Source organism: Poecilia reticulata, chromosome 16 (assembly GCF_904066995.2).
Source record: "Poecilia reticulata chromosome 16, P_reticulata-male-v2, whole genome shotgun sequence".
Taxonomy (NCBI): Eukaryota; Metazoa; Chordata; class Actinopteri; order Cyprinodontiformes; family Poeciliidae; genus Poecilia; species Poecilia reticulata.
This window is the reverse complement of record NC_088845.1, coordinates 30,546,005-30,571,013: the sequence shown is the minus strand read 5'-3', so window position 1 is coordinate 30,571,013 and position 25,009 is coordinate 30,546,005. Positions and strand designations below refer to the sequence as shown.

Genomic DNA, 25,009 nt, shown 5'->3' with positions numbered 1-25,009 from the left:
GGGCGGAGTCTTCCCGTCTGAACTTCCGCTTTAGCTCCATTATGGTGGAGGAGATGGATTTTATCCCAGTAGATTTTATTATGTTTATATTTTTTATAGTCATAATGACTAATTCAAGTCAGAAAAGTGAGCTTACCTTTGTATGTTCATCAGTGTGAACTGTGGGTCTGCATCTGGCTGGTGAGAAAATGAATGTCATGTTCCATTCTAGTCACTGTCAGTCTCAAACACTGATGCAGATGTTCATTTGTCAATCTTGATCTCATTGGAGATTTCAGCAGTTTCATGCCTGAAAAGGTTTGCTCGCAGATATACGTGCTGCCAAAAAGTGTGGACATCTTCATTGTGTGTTTTCTGATGTTAGGGCACGTGTCGTTTGGGAGGGTGGCGTAGAAGTCAATGAGACTGTTGGGCTTGAATGAGTCTTTCAGAACATCACAGTTCTGTTACTCAGCCAACTCAAACTGATAACAAGGCGGGGCTTCATCAATGTCGGCAAAAAGGGGTTCTGGAAAAGACAGATTTCTTTTGCATAAACATATAGTTCACGGAATCACACACCGAACTCCACCTTCAGCATTTTCAGTGCTTCCACACACTTTTCAGCTGGAAACGGGACCGCTGGGTTCTCTGCAGAGAGGTTTTGTGTAGCAGGGAGATGGATGAAGCTGTGCTTTCTCACTTGTCCCAAAAGCAGCTCTAGTTTCACCTCAAATGCTTTTATGTGGGAATACATTTCGCGAATGAGTTTCCCCTGGCCTTGTAGCTGCAAGTTAAAGCTGTTCAGCATTTCTGTCATGTCTGTTAAAAATGCGAGGTGCCATTTCCATTCTGGGTCGATCAGCTCTGGCACCGTTTTGTTTTGTGAATGAAGAAATGCGTTAATTTTAGGTAGCAGGTCGTAAAAACGCCTCAAAACTCTGCCACGGCTCAACCTCGGTGTAGTACAGCACATCTCCGTGCGCAGAATCCATTTCAGACAGGAATTCTTGGAACTGCCTGTGTTGAAGTCCCTTTGCTCTGATGAAGTTTATGCATGATATCACAACCTTCATGACAGAATTCCACGTCAACACTTTGCAGCACAGTGCTTGCTGGCAGGCCACGTGCAGAGGGGGTGTGTGGGGGTGCTTGAGCACCTGCCCCTTTTGCTCCTTGCCCCCAAGTGCCCTTTTGGTCAAATTATTATTATTTTTATTTTTTTATTTTGGTATTATTATTTTCCCATTCTGACACATGTACTAAAATTATTTACTTTTTTTTTTTGTACAACATAATAAGCCCTCCGGTCACCTTGTTACCTTTGACCTTTTGCCCGTGACGCATGACGCAGTTGCCTCTCGCGCAGTCAGATGAGGTGGCTAACTGGAGCTCAACGTAGCGAACGTTCCAGATTACAGAACAGTTTTTGGTGAATTAAAAAAACATTTTTGGTGAATAAAGTGGAGTAGACTTGCTGCTTGTCAGATGACGGAAAACGTTGAAGTGTCGTTTCTGCTTCAGCTCGGAGTCGCAGAGAGGTAATGAAATACAACAGACACTGACAGGCCTCTGCGTCTGCCTTTCTCTGAAGAACTACTGAGCGGGAGGAGACAACCAGGTGAGGAGAAACTGTTCTTATCTATCGATTCACTATTTTATCATACAGACATCAGGCTGTTGTTGTTGTGCTATTAGCTAGCTGCTAGCTAACGACTTTGCGAGCAAAGCTAGATAACTTAAAAGCTTCTTCCCTGTATCGTTAATGATATCAGTCATTCTTCAGTATGGCTTATGCAATACGAGGCACATCGCCAGTCCAAAACCTATCTCCAAAATGGATATATGTCCGATCTTCTAATTTCCTTTGCTGCATAATGTACATTGCATTTATTCTGGTGTTAAGTAAATGTATCTTGAAGGAGAATATCACTTAAATAAAAATCCAACAAGGATATTCATTTAGAATTAAAAATAACTCACCCTGAATTACCAAGATAGATATAATATATGTAATAAAAGTGTGTCATTAATGAAGGGGAGAAAATAACTCAAACCAGACTTTAAGTTAGTCCCCACCATACTAGGAGCCCCGTCAGTTGTGATGCTGGCCAGCTTTGACCAGTCCAGGTCCAACTCTTCCATGGTTTGGTACACTTTGCCGAAAATATCCTCCCCCGTCATAGTCCCTTTGAGACTTTGGAGGGCTGCCAGCTCCTCGCACATCTCAAAGTTTGCACTAACTCCACAAATGAAAATGAGCAGCTGCGCGGTGTCCTGCACGTCCGTCCTCTCATCCAGTGCTAATGAAAAAAATTCAAATTCTTTCGTCTTCTGCTGCAGCTGGGCATATACATTACCCCCAATTTCTTCAAGGCGTCTGGTGATTGTACTCGCAGATAGACTCATGGCATTAAAGACATCTTTTTTCTCGGGTCACACCTTCTCCGCGACAGCATTCATGCATTTCTTGACAAACTCTCCATCAGTGAAAGGTTTACCGCTGCTTGCTATCAGTTGAGCAACCCGAAAGCTGGCCCAAACAGATGACTGGTTCAGCTGAGCTTGGTGCACAAATGTATTCTGCTGAGCTAACAGTCCACTTTTTAGCTTTGAGTTTGTCTGCTTGCAATTTTTTGCAAGCTATAATACTTGTCTTTGTGACGGGATACATAGTGTCGCCGCAAATTGTATTCTTTGAATACCGCCACCACTTCTTGACAAATGAGACAGACAGCCTTTTCTTTGCATTGAACAAAAAAATAATCGTTTGTCCACTGCAGCTTAAATGCCCTACATTCTGAATCAATTTTCCTCTTACCTAATATTTTTGCCATTATTCCGTTCTCCCTTTGACAGGGGCGTGTTTAGGATTTTTTTTTTCTGGGAGTTGCCAGATAGGGGCAAAGACCGCAGAAGGGTGGAACAGAATGTTATGTTATATGCGTGTATGAAATAGTAATAACTGAAGTAACAGCTTCAGTTGTTACTAACATGTTCCTTAGTTCATAACTAAGGAGCATTTTATTGCAAAAGTCCAACTTTATTATCAAATACAAATACACATATATGAAAAAATAAATCTTTTTTTTTTTCATATAAAAAAAAAGATTTTTTTTTTATATGAAAAAATATAAAAAAATGCTCTGTGGTATTGTTCTGGAGGCCGGACCAAATGTGGAGGCGGGCCGTAGTTTGGGGACCCCTGCTGTACACCATCCTGAACACACCATCCTCACTGTGAAATATGCTGGTTCCAGCTTCATATATGTTTTTATTAACAGAAACAGCTTGTCAGAGTTTGTCTGAAGACAAAAGGAGCAAAACGTGGAGTGTTGCTAGATGACAGAACTAGTTGCTGAAGACCTGCTGGGTAGTTTGACAAGAAATAAATATGGCTATTTGTAGATGTACAGAGGTAGAAAACACACCCCAAAAGACCAGTAGTTGAATCTGCAATGAAAGGTTCTATACAGCTTGGGTTCTGATCTTTAGTGACATTTTTTTTCTGACTTTCAATTTATTTTATTTTTACTTAACTGGCGTCAGTTTTGGGGATAAGTTTCTCTGTGTCCTGAAACGCCCTTCAGTTCATGCTGAGGGGAAAAAAATTGGGAACTTTATCATTAAAATGCATTATTCGTTTTCACATTTATTTCCAAGACAGAAGATGATCAGGATCACTGGAAAAAAACATCCATCCATCCATCCATTTTCTTCCGCTTATCCGGGGTCGGGTCGCGGGGGCAGCAGCTTCAGAAGGGAGGCCCAGACTTCCCTCTCCCCAGCCACTTCTTCCAGCTCCTCCGGGGGAATCCCAAGGCGTTCCCAGGCCAGCCGAGAGACGTAATCCCTCCAGCGTGTCCTGGGTCTTCCCCGAGGCCTCCTCCCGGTGGGACGTGCCCGGAACACCTCACCAGGGAGGCGTCCAGGAGGCATCCTTACCAGATGCCCGAGCCACCTCAACTGGCTCCTCTCGACGTGGAGGAGCAGCGGCTCTACTCTGAGTCCCTCCCGGATGACCGAGCTTCTCACCCTATCTCTAAGGGAGAGCCCAGCCACCCTGCGGAGGAAACCCATTTCGGCCGCTTGTACCCGTGATCTCGTTCTTTCGGTCATGACCCAAAGCTCATGACCATAGATGAGGGTGGGAACGTAGATCGACCGGTAAATCGAGAGCTTTGCTTTTTGGCTCAGCTCTCTCTTCACCACGACGGACCGGTACAGCGCCCGCTTCACAGTAGACGCTGCCCCAATCCGCCTGTCGATCTCCCGCTCCCTTCTTCCCTCATTCGTGAACAAGATCCCCAGATACTTAAACTCCTCCACTTGAGGCAGGACGACCCCCCTGACCCGGAGAAGGCACTCTACCCTTTTCCGGCTCAAGACCATGGCCTCGGATTTGGAGGCACTGAGCCTCATCCCGGCCGCTTCACACTCGGCTGCGAACCGCTCCAGTGAGAGCTGCAGATCACGTTCCGATGAAGCCAACAGGACCACATCATCCGCAAAAAGCAGAGATGCGATCCTAAGGCCACCAAAACGGATCCCCTCAACACCTCGGCTGCGCCTAGAAATTCTGTCCATAAAAGTAATGAACAGAATCGGTGACAAAGGGCAGCCTTGGCGGAGTCCAACTCTCACCGGAAACGAGCCCGACTTACTGCCGGCAATGCGGACCAGACTCTGACACCGGTCATACAGGGACCTGACAGCCCGTATCAAAGGGCCCGGTACCCCATACTCCCGGAGTACCCCAACAAGGCACCCCGGGGACACGGTCGAACGCCTTCTCCAAGTCCACAAAACACATGTAGACTGGTTGGGCGAACTCCCATGCACCCTCCAGGACCCCGCTGAGGGTGTAGAGCTGGTCCAGTGTTCCACGACCAGGACGAAAACCACACTGCTCTTCCTGAATCCGAGGTTCGACTATCCGACGGACCCTCCTCTCCAGGACCCCTGAATAGACCTTACCAGGGAGGCTTAAGAGTGTGACCCTCCTGTAATTGGAGCACACCCTCCGGTCCCCCTTTTAAACAGGGGGACCACCACCCCAGTCTGCCAGTCCAGGGGAACTGCCCCCGATGCCCATGCGATATTGCAGAGTCGCGTGAGCCAACACAACCCCGCAACATCCAGAGCCTTAAGGAACTCCGGGCGGATCTCATCCACCCCGGGCCCTGCCACCGAGGAGCTTTTTGACCACCTCGGCGACCTCGTCCCCAGAGATTGGAGAGCCCAGCCCAGAGTCCCCATGCTCAGCTTCCTCAACAGAAGGCATGTTGGTGGGATTGAGGAGGTCTTCGAAGTATTCCGCCCACCGGCCCACAACGTCCCGAGTTGAGGTCAGCAGCGCACCATCCCCACTATAAACAGTGTTGGTGCTGCACTGCTTCCCCCTCCTGAGACGCCGGATGGTGGACCAGAATCGCCTCGAAGCCGTACGGAAGTCTGTCTCCATGGCCTCTCCAAACTCCTCCCACGCCCGAGTTTTTGCCTCAGCGACAACCCGAGCCGCATGCCGTTTCGCCCGCCGGTACCCATCAGCTGCTTCTGGAGTCCCACAGGCCAAAAAGGCCCGGTAGGACTCCTTCTTCAGCTTGACAGCATCCCTCACCGAAGGTGTCCACCAACGGGTTCGAGGGTTGCCGCCGCGACAGGCACCAACAACCTTGCGGCCGCAGCTCCGATAGGCCGCCTCGGCAATGGAGGTACGGAACATGGTCCACTCAGACTCAATGTCCCCCACCTCCCCCGGAACGTGTTCGAAGTTCTGCCGGAGATGAGAGTTGAAGCTCCGTCTCACAGGGGACTCCGCCAGACGTTCCCAGCAGACCCTCACTATACGTTTGGGCCTGCCAGGTCTGACCGGCTTCCTCCCCCACCACCGGAGCCAACTCGTCACCAGGTAGTGGTCAGTGGACAGCTCCGCACCTCTCTTCACCCGAGTGTCCAAGACATACGGCCGCAAATCCGATGAGACGATGACAAAGTCAATCATCGAACTGCGGCCTAGGGCGTCCTGGTGCCAAGTGCACATATGGACGCCCTTATGCCTGAACATGGTGTTCGTGATGGACAATCCGTGACGAGCACAGAAGTCCAACAACAGAACACCGCTTGGGTTCAGATCGGGGGGGCCGTTCCTCCCAACCACGCCTCTCCAGGTCTCACTGTCATTGCCCACGTGAGCGTTGAAGTCTCCCAGCAGAACAAGGGAGTCCCCAGGAGGGGCACTCTCCAGTACCCCCTCTAAGGACTCCAAGAAGGGTGGGTAATCTGAACTGCCGTTCGGCCCGTAAGCACAAACAACAGTCAGAACCCGTCCCCCCACCCGTAGGCGGAGGGAGGCTACCCTCTCGTTCAACGGGGTGAACCCCAACGTACAGGCGCCCAAATGGGGGCAACAAGTATGCCCACTCCAGCCCGGCGCCTCTCACCGTGGGCAACTCCAGAGTGGAAGTACGTCCAGCCCCTCTCAAGGAGACTGGTTCCAGAACCAGAACCATGCGTCGAGGTGAGGCCGACTATTTCTAGCCGGAACCTCTCAGCCTCGCACACTAGCTCCGGCTCCTTCCCCACCAGAGAGGTGACGTTCCACGTCCCAAGAGCCAGCTTCTGCAGCCGAGGATCAGACCGCCAGGGTCCCCTCCCTTGGCTGCCGCCCATAGCACAATGCACCCGACCCCTTTGGCCCCTCGGACAGGTGGTGAGCCCATCGGAAGGGGGACCCACGTCTCCTCTTCGGGCTGAGCCCGGCCGGGCTCCATGGGTAAAAGCCCGGCCACCAGGCGCTCGCCATCGTGCCCCACCTCCAGGCCTGGCTCCAGAGTGGGGCCCCGGTGACCCGCGTCCGGGCGAGGGAAAACGCAGTCCAAAGTTATTACTCATCATAGGGGTCTTCGGGCTGCACTTTGTCTGGTTCCTCACCTAGGACCTGTCTGCCTTGGGTGACCCTACCAGGGGCATAAAGCCCCAGACAGCATAGCTCCTAGGATCATTGGGACACTCAAACCCCTCCACCACGATAAGGTGGCAGCCCAAGGAGAGGTGGAAAAAAAACATGCATATATTTAAAAAAAAAAAAAAAAAAAAAAAAAAAAAAATATATATATATATATAAAAAAAAAAAAAAAATATAAAAAAACATGCATATATATTTTTTTTTCAGTGACCCTAATTGTCTTCTCTCTGTAAAGAGGAGAAAAAAGATTAACATAATAAGACAACATTGAAAAAAGGCAGAACAGCTGCATCCAGAAAGTCCCCACCCTGAAAAGAAAACATGGGGCCTGTCGCAGCTGACCCATGAAAACACTCCGACCTCAGAAGGAGAAAAAGCGATTTGATGACAATCCCACATAAAAATTCTAAACTGCTGTGATACTACAGCAGGGAGAACGAGCTCCAGGTGCTTGATATGACCCTCCCTGCCTGCATCTCTGCGCAGGAGGAAGTGAAGCCCACAGCGTGCAGGATACTGCTCACCTAACTCGCTTCCCTGCTGCTTTTCTACTTCTGCATGTCTTCCTGCTGCCACTTCTACCCAGCTGTGTGTCGAGGCAGCTGTGCTCCGGCTGTTTTTTCACACATCTGCTTTATTCTTCCTTAAATGTCGTAAGACTTTGATCTTTCCACTTTTTCACCTCTGACTCAAAACTTTCAGAATTTTTGGGTCACACTGGTCAGTTCCCCATTAAAAAAAAAAAAAAGGATTCTCTCCCTTTGAATTTGAGCACATTTAATCACTGAGTTCACCGGATCCACTACAATACTGGGAAATTACCCTGCCTTGTTATACAAACTTGCAATTAAATCTCTACGTATGCCATCATCATCAGTACCCTGTGAAAGAATGTTCTCAAAAGCAGGAGGAACGGTTTGGAAAAGGCGCAGTCGCCTCGGCCCAAAGCTGTTACAGCAGCTGATGGTTCGAAATACAAACGTGTGAACGGATCTTGTTCAGTCTGTTTCCGGTCTTTATTGAATTTTCCTGCAATGACTTTTTAAATCCAGCAGATGTCACTTGCAGTGACAGAAACAGTCTCAACACAGTGTCGACACAGTTCAGGAAATGTGCCTCATCTGCCCATCAGTCGGAGGCATGGCTCGCTTTCTAAGCTTAGTTATTTAAAACTTCTGTAAATACCCCCAACCAGGTGTGTTACATCCACAGACGAATGATCTTAACTCGGACGAGTGGAAGCCACGAATAAACTGGCAAAATATAGGGAAAACAATGTCAGTCGCCTTGTTCGATACTCGCGTCTCTCACCTCTGACGTCCGTCATGGCGCCTCCAATGATTTACTGACGTAGCTGCAAAAGGGTCTCTTCTCGTTTTCTAGGCATTCGCTCACATTCTCACCTTGAAACTCAAGCTTCCGACAGAGCCACACCACTTCAGAGCCTGTGCAGTTTGAAAATCGATGTTATATCTAATTGACCTCAGAAACCAGAGCTTAACACACTGGTACATTGTGTTTATTTTTCTTTTTTTTTTTGGAAAACAATCTATTACTTAAAAGCAGATAATTGGACGAAAAACAGATATCGGATGATGCGTTTTGTGAGCAGCTTTTATGATGGTGAACAGATGTCTTCCTTTTAATCTCTCCCCTCATTCACTCTGCCTGCCATCAGACCAGACAACAAATAACCAAAGATGTCATTTTCATGGCAGGGAGCTCCACAGAAGCACCCGGCCAGCTCAGTCAAACCGGAGGAAGCTATTTGCTGACAAATGGGATTTGGTGCCGGGCTTCAGCTGCATTTACTGGTGGGTTTTATTGGCTGAAGGAGCGCAATATCATGGCGGTTTTCTTCTCCATGCCTCTCCAGCGGAGTGGATAAACGTTGCAGGGAGCAAAGAGGAATGCCGGTCACGCAGCAGTGCTGTTAAACGGCGGCAGGAGACCAGTGAAGAGTGGGCACCGGACGGCAGATGGAGAAAAGATCCTGCAGGAGAGCGGAGGAATGCAGTGTGTCCGTTATAAAGTGCACTTTACCTGTTCACAGGATCGTTTTATAGGTCTGGTTTAGTTTTTCATCAAATAAAACGCTTGAGGACGGGGTTCAGGGTGGGGAGGTGAGGAGCAAGATTTTGAGTATTGCACCAGAAATGAAAATGGAAAGCAGGAACAGAGCAGGCAAAATGCAGACGTGTCCTACATGAAGTGTTTTAATCTCTGTTTTAGTTCTGAAATTGACAAATGTTCCAGTAATTACTTCATACAGCTTCTGACGGGAGAGCAGAAAACGCTGCAACACGGTGATCCAACAGGAGGCAGTGTTGCACAAGGCTTTGGTCTGCAGGAAAGGGGCCGTTTTGTTCAAACTTTATCTTTCAGAGGCAACCCTGAAGCTGTCAGTGAGCAGCGGGGCTCGGTTAAAGGCGAGGCGAGGCGACACGTGTCACGGTTACGACTCACAAACCCACCGAATGAACCGGATCTAAAACTTAACCTAAGCTCTTTTTTTTTCTTGGCTAATTAAATAAATAAAAGATGAAGAAAGAAATGTTGATATTATCTGAATTCAAGATTTTGTTCCAAAAATATTCCTTTGTCTAAACCAAACAATATTTAAAATGCACAAAAAATGTTTCTGTCAAAATAGTCTAAATATAACATCTGCAATGGCACACATTAGTCATCAGAGGAGAAACAAAACAGTTAAACATCTTTCAATGAAGTGAATGATAATTATAGCTTTACTAAAAAAAATGATAAAAACAGGATATATGTTACGTGCATTTAAAGCAGAAACTATTTCCAGAGGAAGATGTATGACGGCTTAATTCTGTTTCACTCTCAAAAAAAAGAAAAAAAAACAACCACCTGTATGATAATAGAGTCATAACCCCCCCACTTATTCTGAAATGCTCAATTTCAAGTAAAAGTGTGATGTGGAGGAAAATGTGACTCGGGGGGTCTTTGAATGAAAAACAGCCATCCTCAGAGCTGCTGCTGCTGCTGCTGCTGCTGTGGGAGAGGATGAGTGAGAGTGTAGGTGGGGAAGTGGGGGCTTTCAAACCACAGCAGGTAGGCAACAGTGACAGGTTTACCTCCCCCTGCTCGTACACTATGGACCTGACATCCTGTCTGCCAGCAAACACACACACACACACACAGAGAAAGAGAGAAAACAACACGGAGAGGCAGAAAGAGCCCAGAGAGGGAGACAGACTCCGGAGAAGGCCGTCGGCTCCGGCTGTTCTATCGAGGGATCTACAGGTGGCCAAAGGTAAGGAGGGTTTGAAAACTTAGGCAACGCCGTTCAGCAACTGGACACACGAGGTCAACATTATAATTCTGTTCTCAAGAACAACAAACGTCTAATATGACCGTGGCAGACGGAGGTCAGGACATCATGGCAGCTACAGCAGAGTCTACTTTCTATTTGTATTTTTTTTTTACACTAAAAGAAATTGCATATCATCAAACATATTTTTCATAGCTTGTATTAAAAAACGTTAGAAACTGAAAGCCTGTTTGTTTAGGTATAAAGAAGAACACATTCCAGTTCAGTCCATTTCTTCGTCTGAGCCTCATCATACTTCTTGGATGTGTCTGACTGACTCCTGTTGGACTTCTCCCCTGTCACTTAGGTTTATTTAAACAGGAGTGTCGGCCATTACGGGGCTTGGCAGCTGCACCGAGCTGCAACTCTGTTCCTCTGTGGGAGTCATATTATCATAGAGAACGATGGCGGCTGCAAGGGACTCGGGTTGGGGACCAAAGGGCAAAACGTTAACTCTCCAGCTCTGACGTTACCCAAAGTGGAAGGGATACAACGGAGCACATTTTATACGGAGGTGCTTCATAAAACTGGAGCATTCAGACACTCCAAGTGTGATCAAATTCTCTGGACCTTTCCCCAATCCGCTGCATACCTTAATAACTGTGTCATCAGAGGATATTGAGCACAGGAAGTCCTACGATCCTGTAGTCGATAGTTAGAAATCTTAAATGACAAAATTATTTGTCTCAGCAAAGAAAAATAATAAAAACACAAAGCAGCCACTTATCACTGTAATACTCTAGATCCCACCAGCGATAGAGTTTGTTTGCACTAAAGTTGAACTTTTCACTCAAGTAGGGAAAACTTAGCTGCAACAGGAAGTCAAGAGAGTTTTGCAGAAAATATTTTGCATAAATGGAGAGAGGTGGGCTTTTTTTTTTTTTTTTTTTTCGTTGAGTGAATGCACAGCTCTGATTAATGGAATGTAATTATCAGTGGGTGGATCTCCTTTACCAAAACCTCTCTGAGATCTTTAAACAATTACAGCCTCTTTTTTTCTTCTTCTTTTTTTTCCTCCCCCAGCACGCAAAAATAAACATTTAAATTGTTATGCTTTTCTGAAGTGAATAGGATATGTCGCGTTGGGCCTTTTATGTGTGCTCTAATCTGTCTCTAGTCGTTCGGTGTTTTGACAGTGAAGATCGAGGCCGGGGTGATACGAAACCGAACCAAAAACCACAAGCATGTTGTGCGCAGACGACGTTCTGCAGCTGTAAGAAAACGAAAAGTGGGTTACACACACTGCCTCGTGGACAGATTAAACCCCAATTATTATTATTATTATTATTTTGAGACGCTTATTTCTCATCGTTGTGTACTAAAATCTATCCTTCCGCTCTCATCGGAGAGGCCTCATTAAACCAGGGTTTGTAAATCGCCTCTACATAAATTATATCTTTATGGGTTTGTATCTAATGTCCCAGACAGCTTTAATCATCTAAGTATTTTTAATTTCAAAAGTGATCGTTTATTTTAACGAACTTTAATAATTGACCCGTTGATTCAAAAAAAGAGACTTGTTTTCTAGTCCGTAGCGCCTAAAAACAGGATTTGTTGGACGGAGTGGAGTTTAATTCCGTCCTTGTCCACTAGGCGCCGCTGTTGACCTGTATTCTGACACAAGCAGCAGAGCCTTCCCTGACTTTCACATTGACGAACAGAAAAATTCAGGCCGAAAGTTTGCAAACGTTTGGGAATGCGGAAGGATGAGGCCAGAGAGGATGGACTGGAGCGAAGCGATGGGACATCTCACTAAAACTACAAAAACATAAAACCTATCTACTTTAACCTTATTTCATTAATATTGTTTTTAAAATGGTTGGTTTAAAAATATTGTAATTATGTAGATTAGCTATTGTTATTTTTCGTGTCAGAGGAAGGATGTTTATGTAGCACCAAGCTTTGGTTCTGTTCAACCAAACTGTAATGTAAATAAATGATCGACAAATGCTACATCAGTTTTTCATGCTAACCATAAGAGAGGTCAGTATGCGAAAAAAAACATTTAATTAGCAAACCATTTGAAAATTATTATATTTTTTATTATTAACACTTCACTGAAAAAAAAACAAATGTTGGAATTTAGCCAATTTAAATGTTGGGACAAATTTGCATACACTTTCTTTGAGTTCATTGTATGAAATATTTCTAAGCAGAAATCATGTGTTTAAAAGCTAAAAGAATATTTAAATATAAGTAGATATATTTAAGCGTACTTGGAATGAATGAGCCAACTCATTCTTCTGGATTTTACTTCAATTTTTTTTTATAAATAAACAAAGACAAGTTTTAGGTTATAAAACATTGATAAAATAGGAACATAGCTGTTTAATGTATTGTCAAGCATTTTGTCTTCTTTTAGAGCGACTGCTTCAGATTTGAGAAACTTGACTTTAAATGCTGTTAAATCTGGATACAAACTTCAGTTGTTGCTCCAACACAGAAACCAACCCAACCACAAGTCTTCTTAAAACTGCTAATTTTTTTTTTTTTTTTTTTTTTTTTTTTTTTTGCTTGGTGGATATTTTTATATCTATTTATTTGATAAAGAATTCAATATACACATAAGCCTTTTTTTATTTATCTTATTTTTATTTATTTCTTTTTGCTGGACAGTGGACACGACAAAAACTGTTGACTGAACCAACAAATTCTGTTAACTTTGGAGAAAAAAAAATATTTAGGAACTAAAAAAAAGTTGTGAATGTTGTTAGAAATTACTAATAATGAAACTTTGTATTTCAATTTTAATATAGAATCATTTTAAAGACTGACCTTGATTTTTCTTTTATTCCCTTTATAGTGTTGTCGCAACACAGTTCGCTCAGGGTTTATTGGCTGTCCTTTACTTTAAGCTATTTTTTCAAATTGTGTAATTCACATCATAATGCTATGATAAACATATTAGATCATGCAAGTTAACAAAAAAAAACCAGAAATGAGATTGTGCTCACAAATGACTAAAGGAAAAATCCAGAAGATATAAGCTTCAAGTGATAGAGTTCTTTTTATTATTATTATTTTTATTTCATGTTTCAAATCCAAACCTCAGAATCTACTTCTTCTTTTTTTTTCACCCTGACCACAATGAAATAAAACGATTTAATGAGGCGGATCTTGGATATACCCCTCCATTTGGCAAATGAGCTGTATGGTTTTGACAAAAAAAAAAAAAAAAAAAAATTCTTGTAAGCTGCTTAAGATTCCAAAAAAGCACGTTTTCGAAAGCGTGGAGTTGGAAGGGGAAAACGCCGCTCAGGGTTTCCCCCATGCGCTTTCCAAGCTGCGTCTCCAGCAGGAAGGTATCAGGCTTGGCCGCGCCGCGGTGTGTGTGTGAGAGGTGTCAAAGAAAGGCAGGTTGAACGGAACACGCTTCTCTACTATGGTCTGGAGCCTTAGTTGCTATCCAAACACAAATAAACAGAGGGGAACATTGGAGTTAATGATAGAGGAGGTGGGGGTGGAGGTGGTGGGAGACGGGGGAAGGCGTGTCAGAGGGCGGGCTGAACGCTCCAGAGTCCCGTAGCCCTAAAAAGTGAAGAACCGCACACTTCCAGCCCCAGCTTCGGACGGGACTCCCACGCTGCCGCTGCCGCCGCCGCCGCCGCTGCCGCTGCCGCCACCACCGCTGCTGCTGTCTCTTCTCCAGAAAAACTCTCTTCGCCTCTTTCCACAACTTTTCACAACTTGTCACATCCCAGCAAAGGTCCGAGACATCAGAGTTTGGCTGCATGGCTACATGAAAGTTTCATGGACTTGGATGTTGGAAACGTTTTATTGGAGCTCGTCGCCTGTGTAGTTACTGTGGATTACTGACACACCGCAGGACCCTTGGCAGCTACTTATTGGGGTAAGATTGTGTTTGGCAGGGTGCATGTCAGTCCTCCGCTGGGAGAGGAGCCAGTATCACGCAGCCCACTTGTTAGATCACTTTAAAAAAAAAAATACTTCTAATTAGAAAGAATACTTTACTTTTTTTTTCCACCCGCTTTTTTTTGTTGCTGTTTCACTGCGTCCTGACGTAAATGGACCAAACCAAAAGGTCCGCTTTTCCAAAAAATAATAAAACTAGGCTGATAATGTGCAAGACTAGACATCTATGTCTGATGACAACCGACATGAGGACGTATCTCCCTCACGTTGTGACATCACTGACCTCTGTCCGTGCAGAGCGCGAGGCGTCACTGAAACCGACAGTGGCCTTCGACTTTAGAAATACATTTAAGCGAGATATTAAAGATTTTAAACGAGACACTCGGGCTGCTGCTAAACTGGGGGGGGGGCAAAAAAAAAAAGAAGTCCAAAGGTGAGGTGAAAACGAGCTGAATGAAAGCTGCTCCACTGGCCAAAGAACAACAAGTGTCTCCACGGTGATTTATGCTGCACCTGTGCAAAAATGATATTTAACCCCACCGCATGTGACAGGGAAACCAAAGTCCAGGGAATTCAATCATATCTGCTGCAAAAACAAAAGCATGTGCAGCCTGTCCGAGAGCTTCATGTCTGTCCTCTCCAGGTGAGCAGAGACGTCACATCCACAGCGTAAAAAGAGCGCAGATTTATATGTATATTTTCCAGCTGTCATAATATTTCATCTTATGTAGTCAGTCTAAATTTAAAAAAAATTACTTTAAGTTTTCATTCTTTTCTGAATATCTGACCGCCTGATAACTGCTGGATCATTTCCACTTCCACTTTCACCATCTGGAACTTTTACAACTTCCACGACAGTTTTTAAAAATGATTATTTTTATGTGTGTGTGTGTGTGTGTGTGTGTGTGTGTGTGTGTGTGTGTGTGTGTGTGTGTGTGTGTGTGTGTGTGTGTGTGTGTGTGTGTGTGTGTGTGTGTGTGTGAGAAACATAACTTGTCGCAACAAAAAAAAAGAAAGAAAGGAAGGAAGGAGGCCAATCCTGTTCAGCTCACCTCGTCTGTCCCACGTCAATACGGAGGCAGGTCGCTTTTTATTACTGGCAAATATGGTTCTGTGAAATGTTGGCCTGTAAATGCCAGGAGGTTGCCAAGATAGGGGTGTGGTGGTGGTGGTGGTGGTTGAGGGGGGGGGGGCACGCCATATATAAACATGGACTAAATTTAATAAATAAAAATTCATAATATTCTCTTTCAACTAAAACCTATCGACTCCAGTAAAATCAGAGATGCATTCATGCAAGGCGTCAAAGCCGCTTATTATTATTATTATTTTTTTTTTCTTTCTTTTAATTTATATTCGGCTTTCTTTTCAAATCTCTGAAACTCTGCAGGCAAAAAAAAAAAAAAAGATCCCTCTTCCACGAATTTAACAAGAACACTTGTTTGTGAGTGGAGAAGCACTTAGAACAGTCTCATCAATTACGCCTCCTGACACGCAGTGCGTCACTCAGTGTGATCTGAAATCCCTGTTTTGCTGTGATAATTGAGGCCAGATGAGCGACGCGTCTTACACCTTCCTGATGTTGGCCGATTACAGTTTCGATGAGTGATTTTTCTTTGATGGAATTATTTAGAGACGCGGTGCGCTCATCGCGTTAAAATGTTAAATGTGTGGGCATAAATCTGGCTACGGTTTAAAAAAAACAAACAAAAAAAAACAGCAGGTTGTTCTTTATGTTTATCTGATTAAATAGAAAATAGACGCTAATTCGAATTTCATTTTGGCTACAGATGTTTCCGGGTTTTTTGTTGTTGTTTTTTTACATGCAAGTTATTACATCAGTGTTTGTCGTCATGTTAAGTTATTTAAAAGCCATGAAATAGACGCGTTTCTGATTCGTGACAGCCACATAATTACTCACCCTGAGCTTGGCGTTAACTCACAACTTTCAACTTTCACTGCTTAACTTTTTTTTTTTTTTTGTCTCCCGCAGGGTTTCCAGCGTCCTCCAAGAGGTCTGAGCCGAAATGGGGAGCAAAGCCCTGCACGCTCCGATCCCGCTGCACCCAGCCCTCCAGCTCACCAACTACTCCTTCCTGCAGGCCGTCAACACTTTCCCCGCTGACCAGCTGCAGGGACTGTACGGGCTGAGTGCGGTGCAGACCATGCACATGAACCACTGGACTCTTGGCTACCCGCACATGCAAGGACTGAGGTCTACGATCACGGCGGCCGCCCAGGGTCTGGTGGACCCCAGGATCCCCTTCCCGGCGTTGCCCTTCACGGCGGCCGCGCAGCTCTTCCATCCGAAACAGACCGCCGTCACGCACGGCGTCCCCCCACATCACAAGGACAGACCCAGGTTTGACTTTGCCAACTTGGCCCTCGCTGCCACTCAGGAGGACCCGCCAAAGGCCGCGGACCTGGCAAAGCTGGCGTCGGGACTAGGGGGGACCATCTCCGAGCTGAGCAAGCTGTCCCCCGACAGAAAACCCACCCGGGGCAGACTTCCGTCCAAGACTAAAAAGGAGTTTATTTGCAAGTTCTGCGGTAGGCATTTCACCAAGTCCTACAACCTGCTCATCCACGAGAGGACCCACACGGACGAGCGGCCGTACACGTGTGATATTTGTCACAAGGCGTTCAGGAGACAGGACCACCTGAGAGACCACAGGTGAGACGGCGCTCCGGCAAAACCTCCTGCCTGCAGCATCAATCCACCCTGATTTCAGATCATTGTTTCTTTCAAGACATAAATTCTTCTGCACTATTAAAGGTCTACAGCCTTGACTTTGTTTCTGTTTTCTACACGAGTGCGCTAGAGCTTTACATATATTTGTTCATTTTTAAAATTATTTTTGCATTCTAAATGTGTGTGTGTGTGTGTGTGTGTGTGTGTGTGTGTGTGTGTTTTGTTTTTACGCAAATCCATCCAGACCCTGATGAAGTGCCACTTCTTGTTTTTTTTTCCACAGATATATCCACTCCAAGGAAAAACCTTTCAAATGTCAAGAATGTGGGAAGGGATTCTGTCAGTCCCGCACCCTAGCCGTCCATAAAACCCTACACATGCAGGTAAGCTCAAAATACTACGCATGACCCTGACCTGAAATGCTCAAACATCATGATTCTGTGTATCCTTGCATGCATGCAGGATGTGGATTAGTCGTTTTTTTTAAAATTTAAATAAATAAAACTACTGCATTTTGGCCTGTGTTCTGATTAAAGCATAAAAATTAACCCGTAAAAATTGTCATTAGGAGCTTGCAAACTTAAAAGCTGACGTGTTAGTGTATTTGGATGTCTGAAAGAATACATCAGAGCTATACAATTAAAGGGAATAATCCTTTGCTTGCTTTAAATCTAAACAGGAGTCCCCCCACAAATGCCCCACATGCGGAAGAACCTTTAATCAAAGAAGTAACCTGAAAACTCACCTTCTCACCCATACAGACATCAAGCCCTACAGCTGTGGCCGCTGCGGAAAGGTGTTTCGGCGCAACTGTGACTTGCGACGGCACAGTTTGACCCACAGCCCACATCAGGACTACTAGGCCTGCACAGACTAATAAAAATAAACCAAAAAACAGTGGGGGACAAACAAAACTCGGCGGGATGGCTCACCGACTTTTTTTCTTTTTCTTCTTCTTCTTCTTCATTTTTTTTTTTTGGTCAAAGAGACTTTTCGAAGCAGGACACCGTTGCTGCTTCGCTGCGCAAATTTCACCAGAGAAGATTTGTTTGCACCTCGAGGATAATCCAAAGTAGCCACGACAAAAATAACACCCAGCTTCCCCGGCACCTGTAAATATGAAGACTGTAAAAAAAATAAAATAATAATAATTAAAAAAAAGTGTTGTTTTTTTATTATTATTATTATTTCCTTTTTCTGACCTTGAAATAATAAAATTGTCCAAAAAGTCATAAGTTTAAAGTATGTTAAATTGTATTTTAGAAATAAATATTTTCATGACACGTATATAATTTCGTCCTGTTTTTATTTCACGCATTTCGGAGGAAATGCAAAAAAATATATAATAAAATGAAAGCAAATATGTGTTGAAAACGATTCAACTACTCAAATGAGACGGATCGTTGGAGTCCCTTCTCTATGAATCGGCAGGCAGCGCGCAGGACATGGCAATCTGGACGACTTCAAGCTGAAGACTGATAATAGGAATTACATGTTTAATTAGAGCAGCTGGTGGTCTCCGGAAGTGACCGAATCACGAGGCTCTGATATTATCTTCCAGAGGCTGATAAGTATATTAAGAGCATTAACAGCCGTATCACGTCTTTATCTGAATCATGCACCTCTGATTACATTATTGACTTGCTAAGCGGAAGAAGGAAGAGTCTGCAACAGAAGCATGTTAATGCACATCGTAGACAGACCGGTCCCCTACGGAAGCCTTGTGGTTCCTGCAAAATCAAACTTAAAAAATAATTTAGAACTCATCTCCTACCCATCAGGTTAATGCAAGACCTCTTGAGCCATTAATATGAGAGGTTTCTTTTTTCAATAACACGAGAACTAATGGGCGCTCCAGCGGCGGTTGTTTCGTGTTGACAGACTTTGGATTTCATCCAGTTAAACTTTGACCGCAGCCACACAACAACCATCAGAGTCTGGCCTGTAAATAGGATGAGTTGATATATTTGACATATACATGTCACTCCGTCTTTATTTATTGCAGGTTGTGGATCAGGATTTTTCGTTATTTCCTAGAAGGCAATATTGTAAAGAATCGAACTTATCCTACAGCAACAAGGCAAAAAGTTACCTATAAGGTGCTTTAGATGATTTAGTATTCATGCAGCAGCAGCAGTAACAATAATAAAACGACTATATTATTATTATTATTATAATTATTATTATAATTATTATTATTATTATTATTATTATTATTATTATTATTATTATTATGTTGGCAATATGTATATTTCAATGGTTTGCAGGTTTTTTCCTTTTTATGCCTTCAACCTGCTAGGAACTGGATGGAATCTGACACATTTACATTATGCCTCTCGCCCCCCCCCCCTTTTTTTCTTCTTTTTTTTAAAGCAGGCACAAGCAAGCGATCTTGTTACAAACCTTGACATTTTGTTACAAGGTTTGTCATAAATCCATCCATCCATCCATCCATCCATCCATCCATCCATCCATCCATCCATCCATCCATCCATCCTTTCGTGCGTGCAGTCGCTGGGGAGCTGGTTCCTCTTTCCAGCGGTGGTTTATCTATTACCAAATTATATAAGTTTGAGAAAACACCGCCTTGTATCGAATACAAAAATTTTGGATGGATGAATACAATTTTAGGAGAACATGTGTGTAACGCGCAGCAGTTTATTGTAAATATTGATGCGCGAGGCAAAAAAACAAAAAAACAAAAACAAAAACAAAAAAAAAAACATCAACAGGGGGTTTCCATGAAACATAATGCCGTACAACCCTGCGTGAGGATCACTAAACGAATAGATAAATGAAATAAATAATGGCCAATATAATAATAATACTAAAGCACAAACAAAACGCCGAGTGGATTTTCAAGACAACCTGATGAATGACTTTCTTCCAGGACGCAGTTAACAGTGCGCGGACATTCGGTGACGGATTCCGTTGACTGTGTCTGTAAACCTTATCTAACTGACAGGTTAGCGGCGGCGCTGCCTGCAGGCCAATGGGAGCCGCTGCTCTGCCTTCCTATCTTTATATGACCTTACGCAGATTCCCCGGACTCTTAGACTGACTGAGAAAAAGGGTGGGAAACACTCCGGGGGTAATAAGGAACCCGTACAAAAAAATGCTGATTGCACCTGCGACAGCCCGAGATATGGTTACATTTCTAGTTTGATTCACAGAAAAAAAAGAAGAAACACCGTTCAACGGCAGTATACAAGGAGAAGTTTAAGAAGAATTAATTATTCAAATGGTTTAAGTATTAACGAATTTTTACAAAGGTGCCCCCAAAACAATGTTTTAAATATTTCTTTTCTATTTTACTTTTCTATTTAATACTATTTTTATATTATGTCAGTATGTGTCTCTCCAGTGCAATGTCTAATGTTTATTCAGCAACACTATTCTTTTTTCATTCATAAAATATTCAGCCTACTATATGGCAACATTGCAATTCACATTAATGTGATTCGTTTGCATCAGAATAGCAGTACAGATGAAAAAAATATATTTTAATGACTTATTTCTTTCATGTTCCTTTAAACTCAGTGTTACAAAAAGAGATGATTTAGTGAAATTTGCAATTTTTTCATTTGCAAATGTACATTTTTGATTAAAACAAACAACAAAAAAAAAACAACAAAAAAAAAAAACAAACAAAAAAAAAACCTTGCTAGATTATAAAGTTTGTATTTCTACTGCAGGATTCCTACGGAAATGCGCACTGAGGGTGAATACTACAAACTTAACCAGCCTGATCCGTTGGCTTTGATAAACACTAAATCTTTGACGGATTTGACCTAGATTCTAAAGTTATCAAATCTGGAAATTAAAGCACTGCTCTCAAATATCAGCTTGCTGGAGAAATACAGAACAGAAGAAAATACAGTTAACAAAAAAAAAAATAGTTTGATTATTTTTCTTTTAATTGATTAAGTAGAAAACCAACAGAAGAAAAATACAAATGGACGCACTCAAAAGAGCAGTTGGTCAGTTGTCTTATGCCTCGTGTGACGTCAAAAGAAGCATGTGGGTGTTGAGGCTTGCAAGTGTTTGGGCGGGTAGATTACATATGAATTAAACAACATTTTACAACAAAATACCAAAACAAGTGGAAAACAATTATAAAGGGGATAAACTAGCGATTGATTACTTTGTAGAAACGTCGGGCGTTTCTTTAAAGGGAATAACTTTAAAATAGCAAATATTAATAGTTGGAGTTTATAAATTGAATGTATCATAAAACACAACTGTGTTAAACATCTACAGCTATTTTTAAAAAACAAGACACAACCTACAGTCAAAATGTGCATAAGGAGACAATCCTGTTTAATCTAATACATAATGTTGATCAACCGTAAGTGCACTGAATCTTTGAACGGGCTATAAAATCGGTAATCTAATAAATGTTTTAAAGAGCATAAAAGCACCTTGTGCTAACAACAGAAGAAACAAATAATCTATTGACAGATTCATAGCGTTTTGGTTGTCTCAGTTGCTGAATGTGTAAACTGCTTTGGGAAAGGCTCTTTTCCCACGAACGCAAAGGCAACGCTTGTCATACGGAAGCCGCGTTGGTGTTTACAGATGACGTTTGAGCTGTAGCCGCTATGGGATGTAGCTGACAGGAGAAACGCTGAATTCAAGAAATAGTAGGTGGGCAGAAGCTGGAATCAAGTAAGAAGCATATTTTTTGTGTAAACCTTCAATGTTTTTGTTTTAGGGTGTCTTTTCTTTGCCGCAGCTGAACATTTGTGGGCAGAGTACGAAGCTGCTTTAATGACAGGTAGGGTTAGCATAGCTAGCCTTTCTCTCTCTCTCTCACTATCGAGAATTGCTCCTTAGTAAGTTAAACTTGGGGTTACAGAGCACTTTAGTTATGTTTGTCTCTATCATTTTGAAATATATTTTGCTAATTGGTAGTATTGGCTCTCCGTTGTTGCATTTCGCAAGGGAAAGCTGCATTAGCTCTAACGTTAAACGACTGACAAAGTTTAATTTGCGAAAAGTTAACACGTAAACAAGAGTTTTTAAAATTTTAATTTTATAAAATTCATCTTTAAACGGAGAATGACAACTGTTTGATACATTTTGATATGAAGCAAATGGGAATACGCCGTTAATGTTCACAAAATGTTATGTTATCTGCATATAAAAGAGCCTAGATATTTGGAGTGTGGCCAGTATCTTTAATTAGCTTCCTTCCATTCTGTATTTGTCAGATATACCGAAGTACTGCCTTTAGTGACGCACCTGACATTATTTTACCTAATTAGTATACGCCTTTACTTCTGTTCCGTAACCATTAAAATTAGGATTTCTGCTGTTACCAATACCTAATTTCAGGCTTTAGCAATGCGCCCATATCCATACCATCAGTAGTCTTCTATAGGGCATGACTGTTTCTCACAAAAAAAAACAAACAAAAAATAGTGCAAGACTATCACACACGTTAAATAATGTCATAAGTTTGGTATTTCACTTGAGAACACATTAAACCTGCATGCTTTAAGCAAATTTTGAACATCTCATATACTTAAATGAATTTATTTTAAATTCGTTCTCAACTATGGATATACATTTTAGTCGAGTGCTGTACTTCCAAAGTCCAGTTGTTTAATGTTCCTGTACTTTATTCCAGTCATCAGCCATTTGAACTCTTGTTTAGAAAAAAGCTGTTTATTTGCAGCAAGTAGGTTCAAATCAGGCCTGGGTTCTTTTTGAATGGAGTTTGCAGGTTCTCAAAACGCATGTGTTTTCTCTGAGTACACAAGCTCCCTCCCATAGCCCAAAAGACATGACTGTTAGGTGAAACTGTGTTTCTAAATTGCCCTTAGTTGTGTGTGTGTGTGTGTGAATGGTTGTATGTCCAGTGTGTCTCTGTGATGGACTGACAATCTGTATCCTGCCTCTTACCCAATGACCGTTGGAGATGGGCACCAGATCAACCTCTTTTTCCCAGTTTCATGAGATAATGGACAAGCCTATCATAACAAAAATAGAGTATGTAGTCATATTTTTATATCTTGAAGTGTTTACATTTTCTGTCATTAAAACCCCCCCACAATTTCTTATTGTAGTTTTCAAACGCTTGTACTTGATATGGTGAGAGTTGGAGATCAAGTCCTGCAGGAAAATGAAATCATCAGAAATCTTGGGAGCAGAAGGACGCACGTAGTGCTCTAAAATTTCCTAGGATGTAGACCTTAAATTGCTCTCTACACCAATCCTTATCACCCCAGTGACTGGTACAAAATTCTACAAATTAACACCATTATTGCCCGGCATTGTAGTGTTTTACTGAGTCTTTGACTTGTGTCCACCACAGTGAAAAGATGCTGGAGTCCTACGTCACGCCGCTCTTGATGAGCTATGTGAACAAGTACATAAAAAACCTGAAGCCATCTGACCTACAGCTTTCTCTATGGGGAGGGGATGTGGTGCTCAGCAAGCTGGACCTGAAACTGGATGTGCTGGAACAGGTAATGTATGCTCAGTAGAACTTGTGCTTTTCTGAACATTGATTAAGATGGACTCCATACTTTACTACAGTGCTCCACAGTAATATCTGCCACACTGTCAGAGGTGCAAACAAGTTGTAAACATAACATTGCATTTGTCTGAGAAAATGTAGCTTAGAAGATTATGCAACAAACAGCATAAATAAATAAATATGCCTTGAGTAAAGGGGTTCAGTGCAGGTGCTTTAGTCATCTCATTATTAGGGCTGTATAAATAAATCGATTCTGCGATATCTAGCGATATTTTCCGCCCTCGGAAAGTATCGATTTTTCATCCGCGAGTATCGATCCGTTAAACCATAGGGGTCCATAGCCTTACAGCTCTTTTTAACTTCTAGTTTGTTACGGCGTAGCAGCAAGGCTCCGCCTCCCTCAGTCTCATTTTCAACTTGAGCTTAAAATACACATAATAAACTACACACCAGTTTTTAAATTGTGTTAATAGGCCAAGTATAACCGGAGTTATGCTATAATTAGTAAACTATATTTTTCCGAATGTCAGAAAAATGTCAAAACCGCCGCCATTCCCCGGCTTTTCCGATTATGAGAGGGAATGAGCTTCCAAACGTACAAAACGAAATGGAACATTAGATTCCTGTGTTTTTGGATATGTAAAATCTTCAATAAATAACGATGGGCTGTATTTTGTTGCTGAGAAACGAAGTAAAGTTGCGCAAGTAACCGTGAAAGAGAAGCGGAACGGAGTAGCGGCGCGAACGGAGCAGCTGCAAAAGCAGTGAGTTCGCGAAATTAATGTAAATTCCGACTGGTAGCATTCACTTCATAATTAGTTTTTAGTTTAGCGGTTTCTGTTCTGTATATAAAGGATTACCTGAAGAATGAACATGGGTTGATAACATCCGAAGCGGGCGCGCAGCAGCAGCGGCGCTGTGTTTTGAGCAGGAAGACGAAGAGGAAAAACCCCCAGCCGGAATCCACGGCGCAGTGAGGATTTCCATGGTAACAATGGCTGATCGATAATTTTTTTTAGCAACAGACAAAGACTATCAGAGACTGAGAGGACTATGAGATCCTGGCAGTCTGAGAGGCAGCTACTCAGAGATCCAAGCAGGGGAATAGCGGCGCTGCGTAGCTGCAGGGAGTCGATCACTACGGGGTCAGGCGGAGCCACTACTTTAGCAGTTAGAAGAAAGCAGTTTACAGCCACGGCTAACTCCGAGAGCCAAGGTAGAAAAGACTTTTCCCCCATAGTCCAAAAGACTGCATTTGTGGCTGCATTTTTACTCCAAAATGCAGCCACAGTGTCCAAAAGAAAAAAACATAAGTGCAATCATTTGCATATTGAGAGTCTACAGAGGCTGATAATCTCCCCATTCGACTCCTGGATTACCGTTTAAACTTTTGAGTTTTATGTCTAATCCACATGAATTAAATGACAGAAACTAATTCTCTCACTGCATCTTTGATTTATTTTGTCCAGCTGCAGACTGTTAAACTGTCCAGTCAGAGTCAGGTATTGTGTAGTTGGTGCTTTTAATAAGTTCTCAGTTAACTAAATTCAAGTCTATGGAACACAAAATGTCACTAAAATCACTCTGTCCTTCTAAAATCTTTCAGAAAAGCGTAAAAATGCACTGAATCATATTGAATTGCATCGCTCAACAAATATCGTGATACATATCGTATTG

At 42.9% G+C, this 25,009-nt stretch overlaps 2 protein-coding genes across 7 annotated transcripts in view; both read left to right on the top strand.

Annotated features, from left to right (window-relative positions):
- The first annotated feature begins 13,624 nt into the window (after window positions 1–13,624).
- On the top strand, window positions 13,625–18,137 carry osr2 (odd-skipped related transciption factor 2). 2 transcript variants are annotated; one of them, XM_008432886.3, is made up of 4 exons: window positions 13,625–14,133; window positions 16,150–16,830; window positions 17,132–17,231; window positions 17,528–18,137. In XM_008432886.3, exons 2-4 carry the CDS (start codon window positions 16,184–16,186, stop codon window positions 17,708–17,710), a joined length of 930 nt encoding a protein of 309 aa, XP_008431108.1. In that variant the 5' UTR covers window positions 13,625–14,133; window positions 16,150–16,183; the 3' UTR covers window positions 17,711–18,137. The 2 variants fall into 2 exon arrangements, with proteins under 2 accessions (XP_008431108.1, XP_008431109.1); XM_008432887.3 differs by having other exon boundaries at window positions 13,637–14,133; window positions 17,610–18,137.
- A 3,231-nt stretch (window positions 18,138–21,368) lies between these two features.
- The window catches only part of vps13b (vacuolar protein sorting 13 homolog B), a 312,384-nt gene continuing 308,743 nt past the window's right edge, over window positions 21,369–25,009 (top strand). For 3 of the 5 annotated variants that reach the window (XM_008432898.3, XM_008432900.3, XM_081617078.1), the window contains exons 1-2: window positions 21,369–21,516; window positions 23,168–23,321. In XM_008432898.3, the coding sequence (XP_008431120.2) occupies window positions 23,175–23,321 (147 nt within the window). In that variant the 5' untranslated portion in view covers window positions 21,369–21,516; window positions 23,168–23,174. The other 2 variants (XM_081617077.1, XM_081617076.1) reach the window with 2 other exon arrangements.

Coding starts and splice junctions, on each gene's coding strand:
- osr2 (XM_008432886.3), top strand. CDS start 16,184: ATGGGGAGCAAAGCCCTGCACGCTCCGATCCCGCTGCACCCAGCCCTC. Junction 16,831..17,131: donor GACCACCTGAGAGACCACAG/GTGAGACGGCGC, acceptor TTTTTTCCACAG/ATATATCCACTCCAAGGAAA. Junction 17,232..17,527: donor ATAAAACCCTACACATGCAG/GTAAGCTCAAAA, acceptor AAATCTAAACAG/GAGTCCCCCCACAAATGCCC.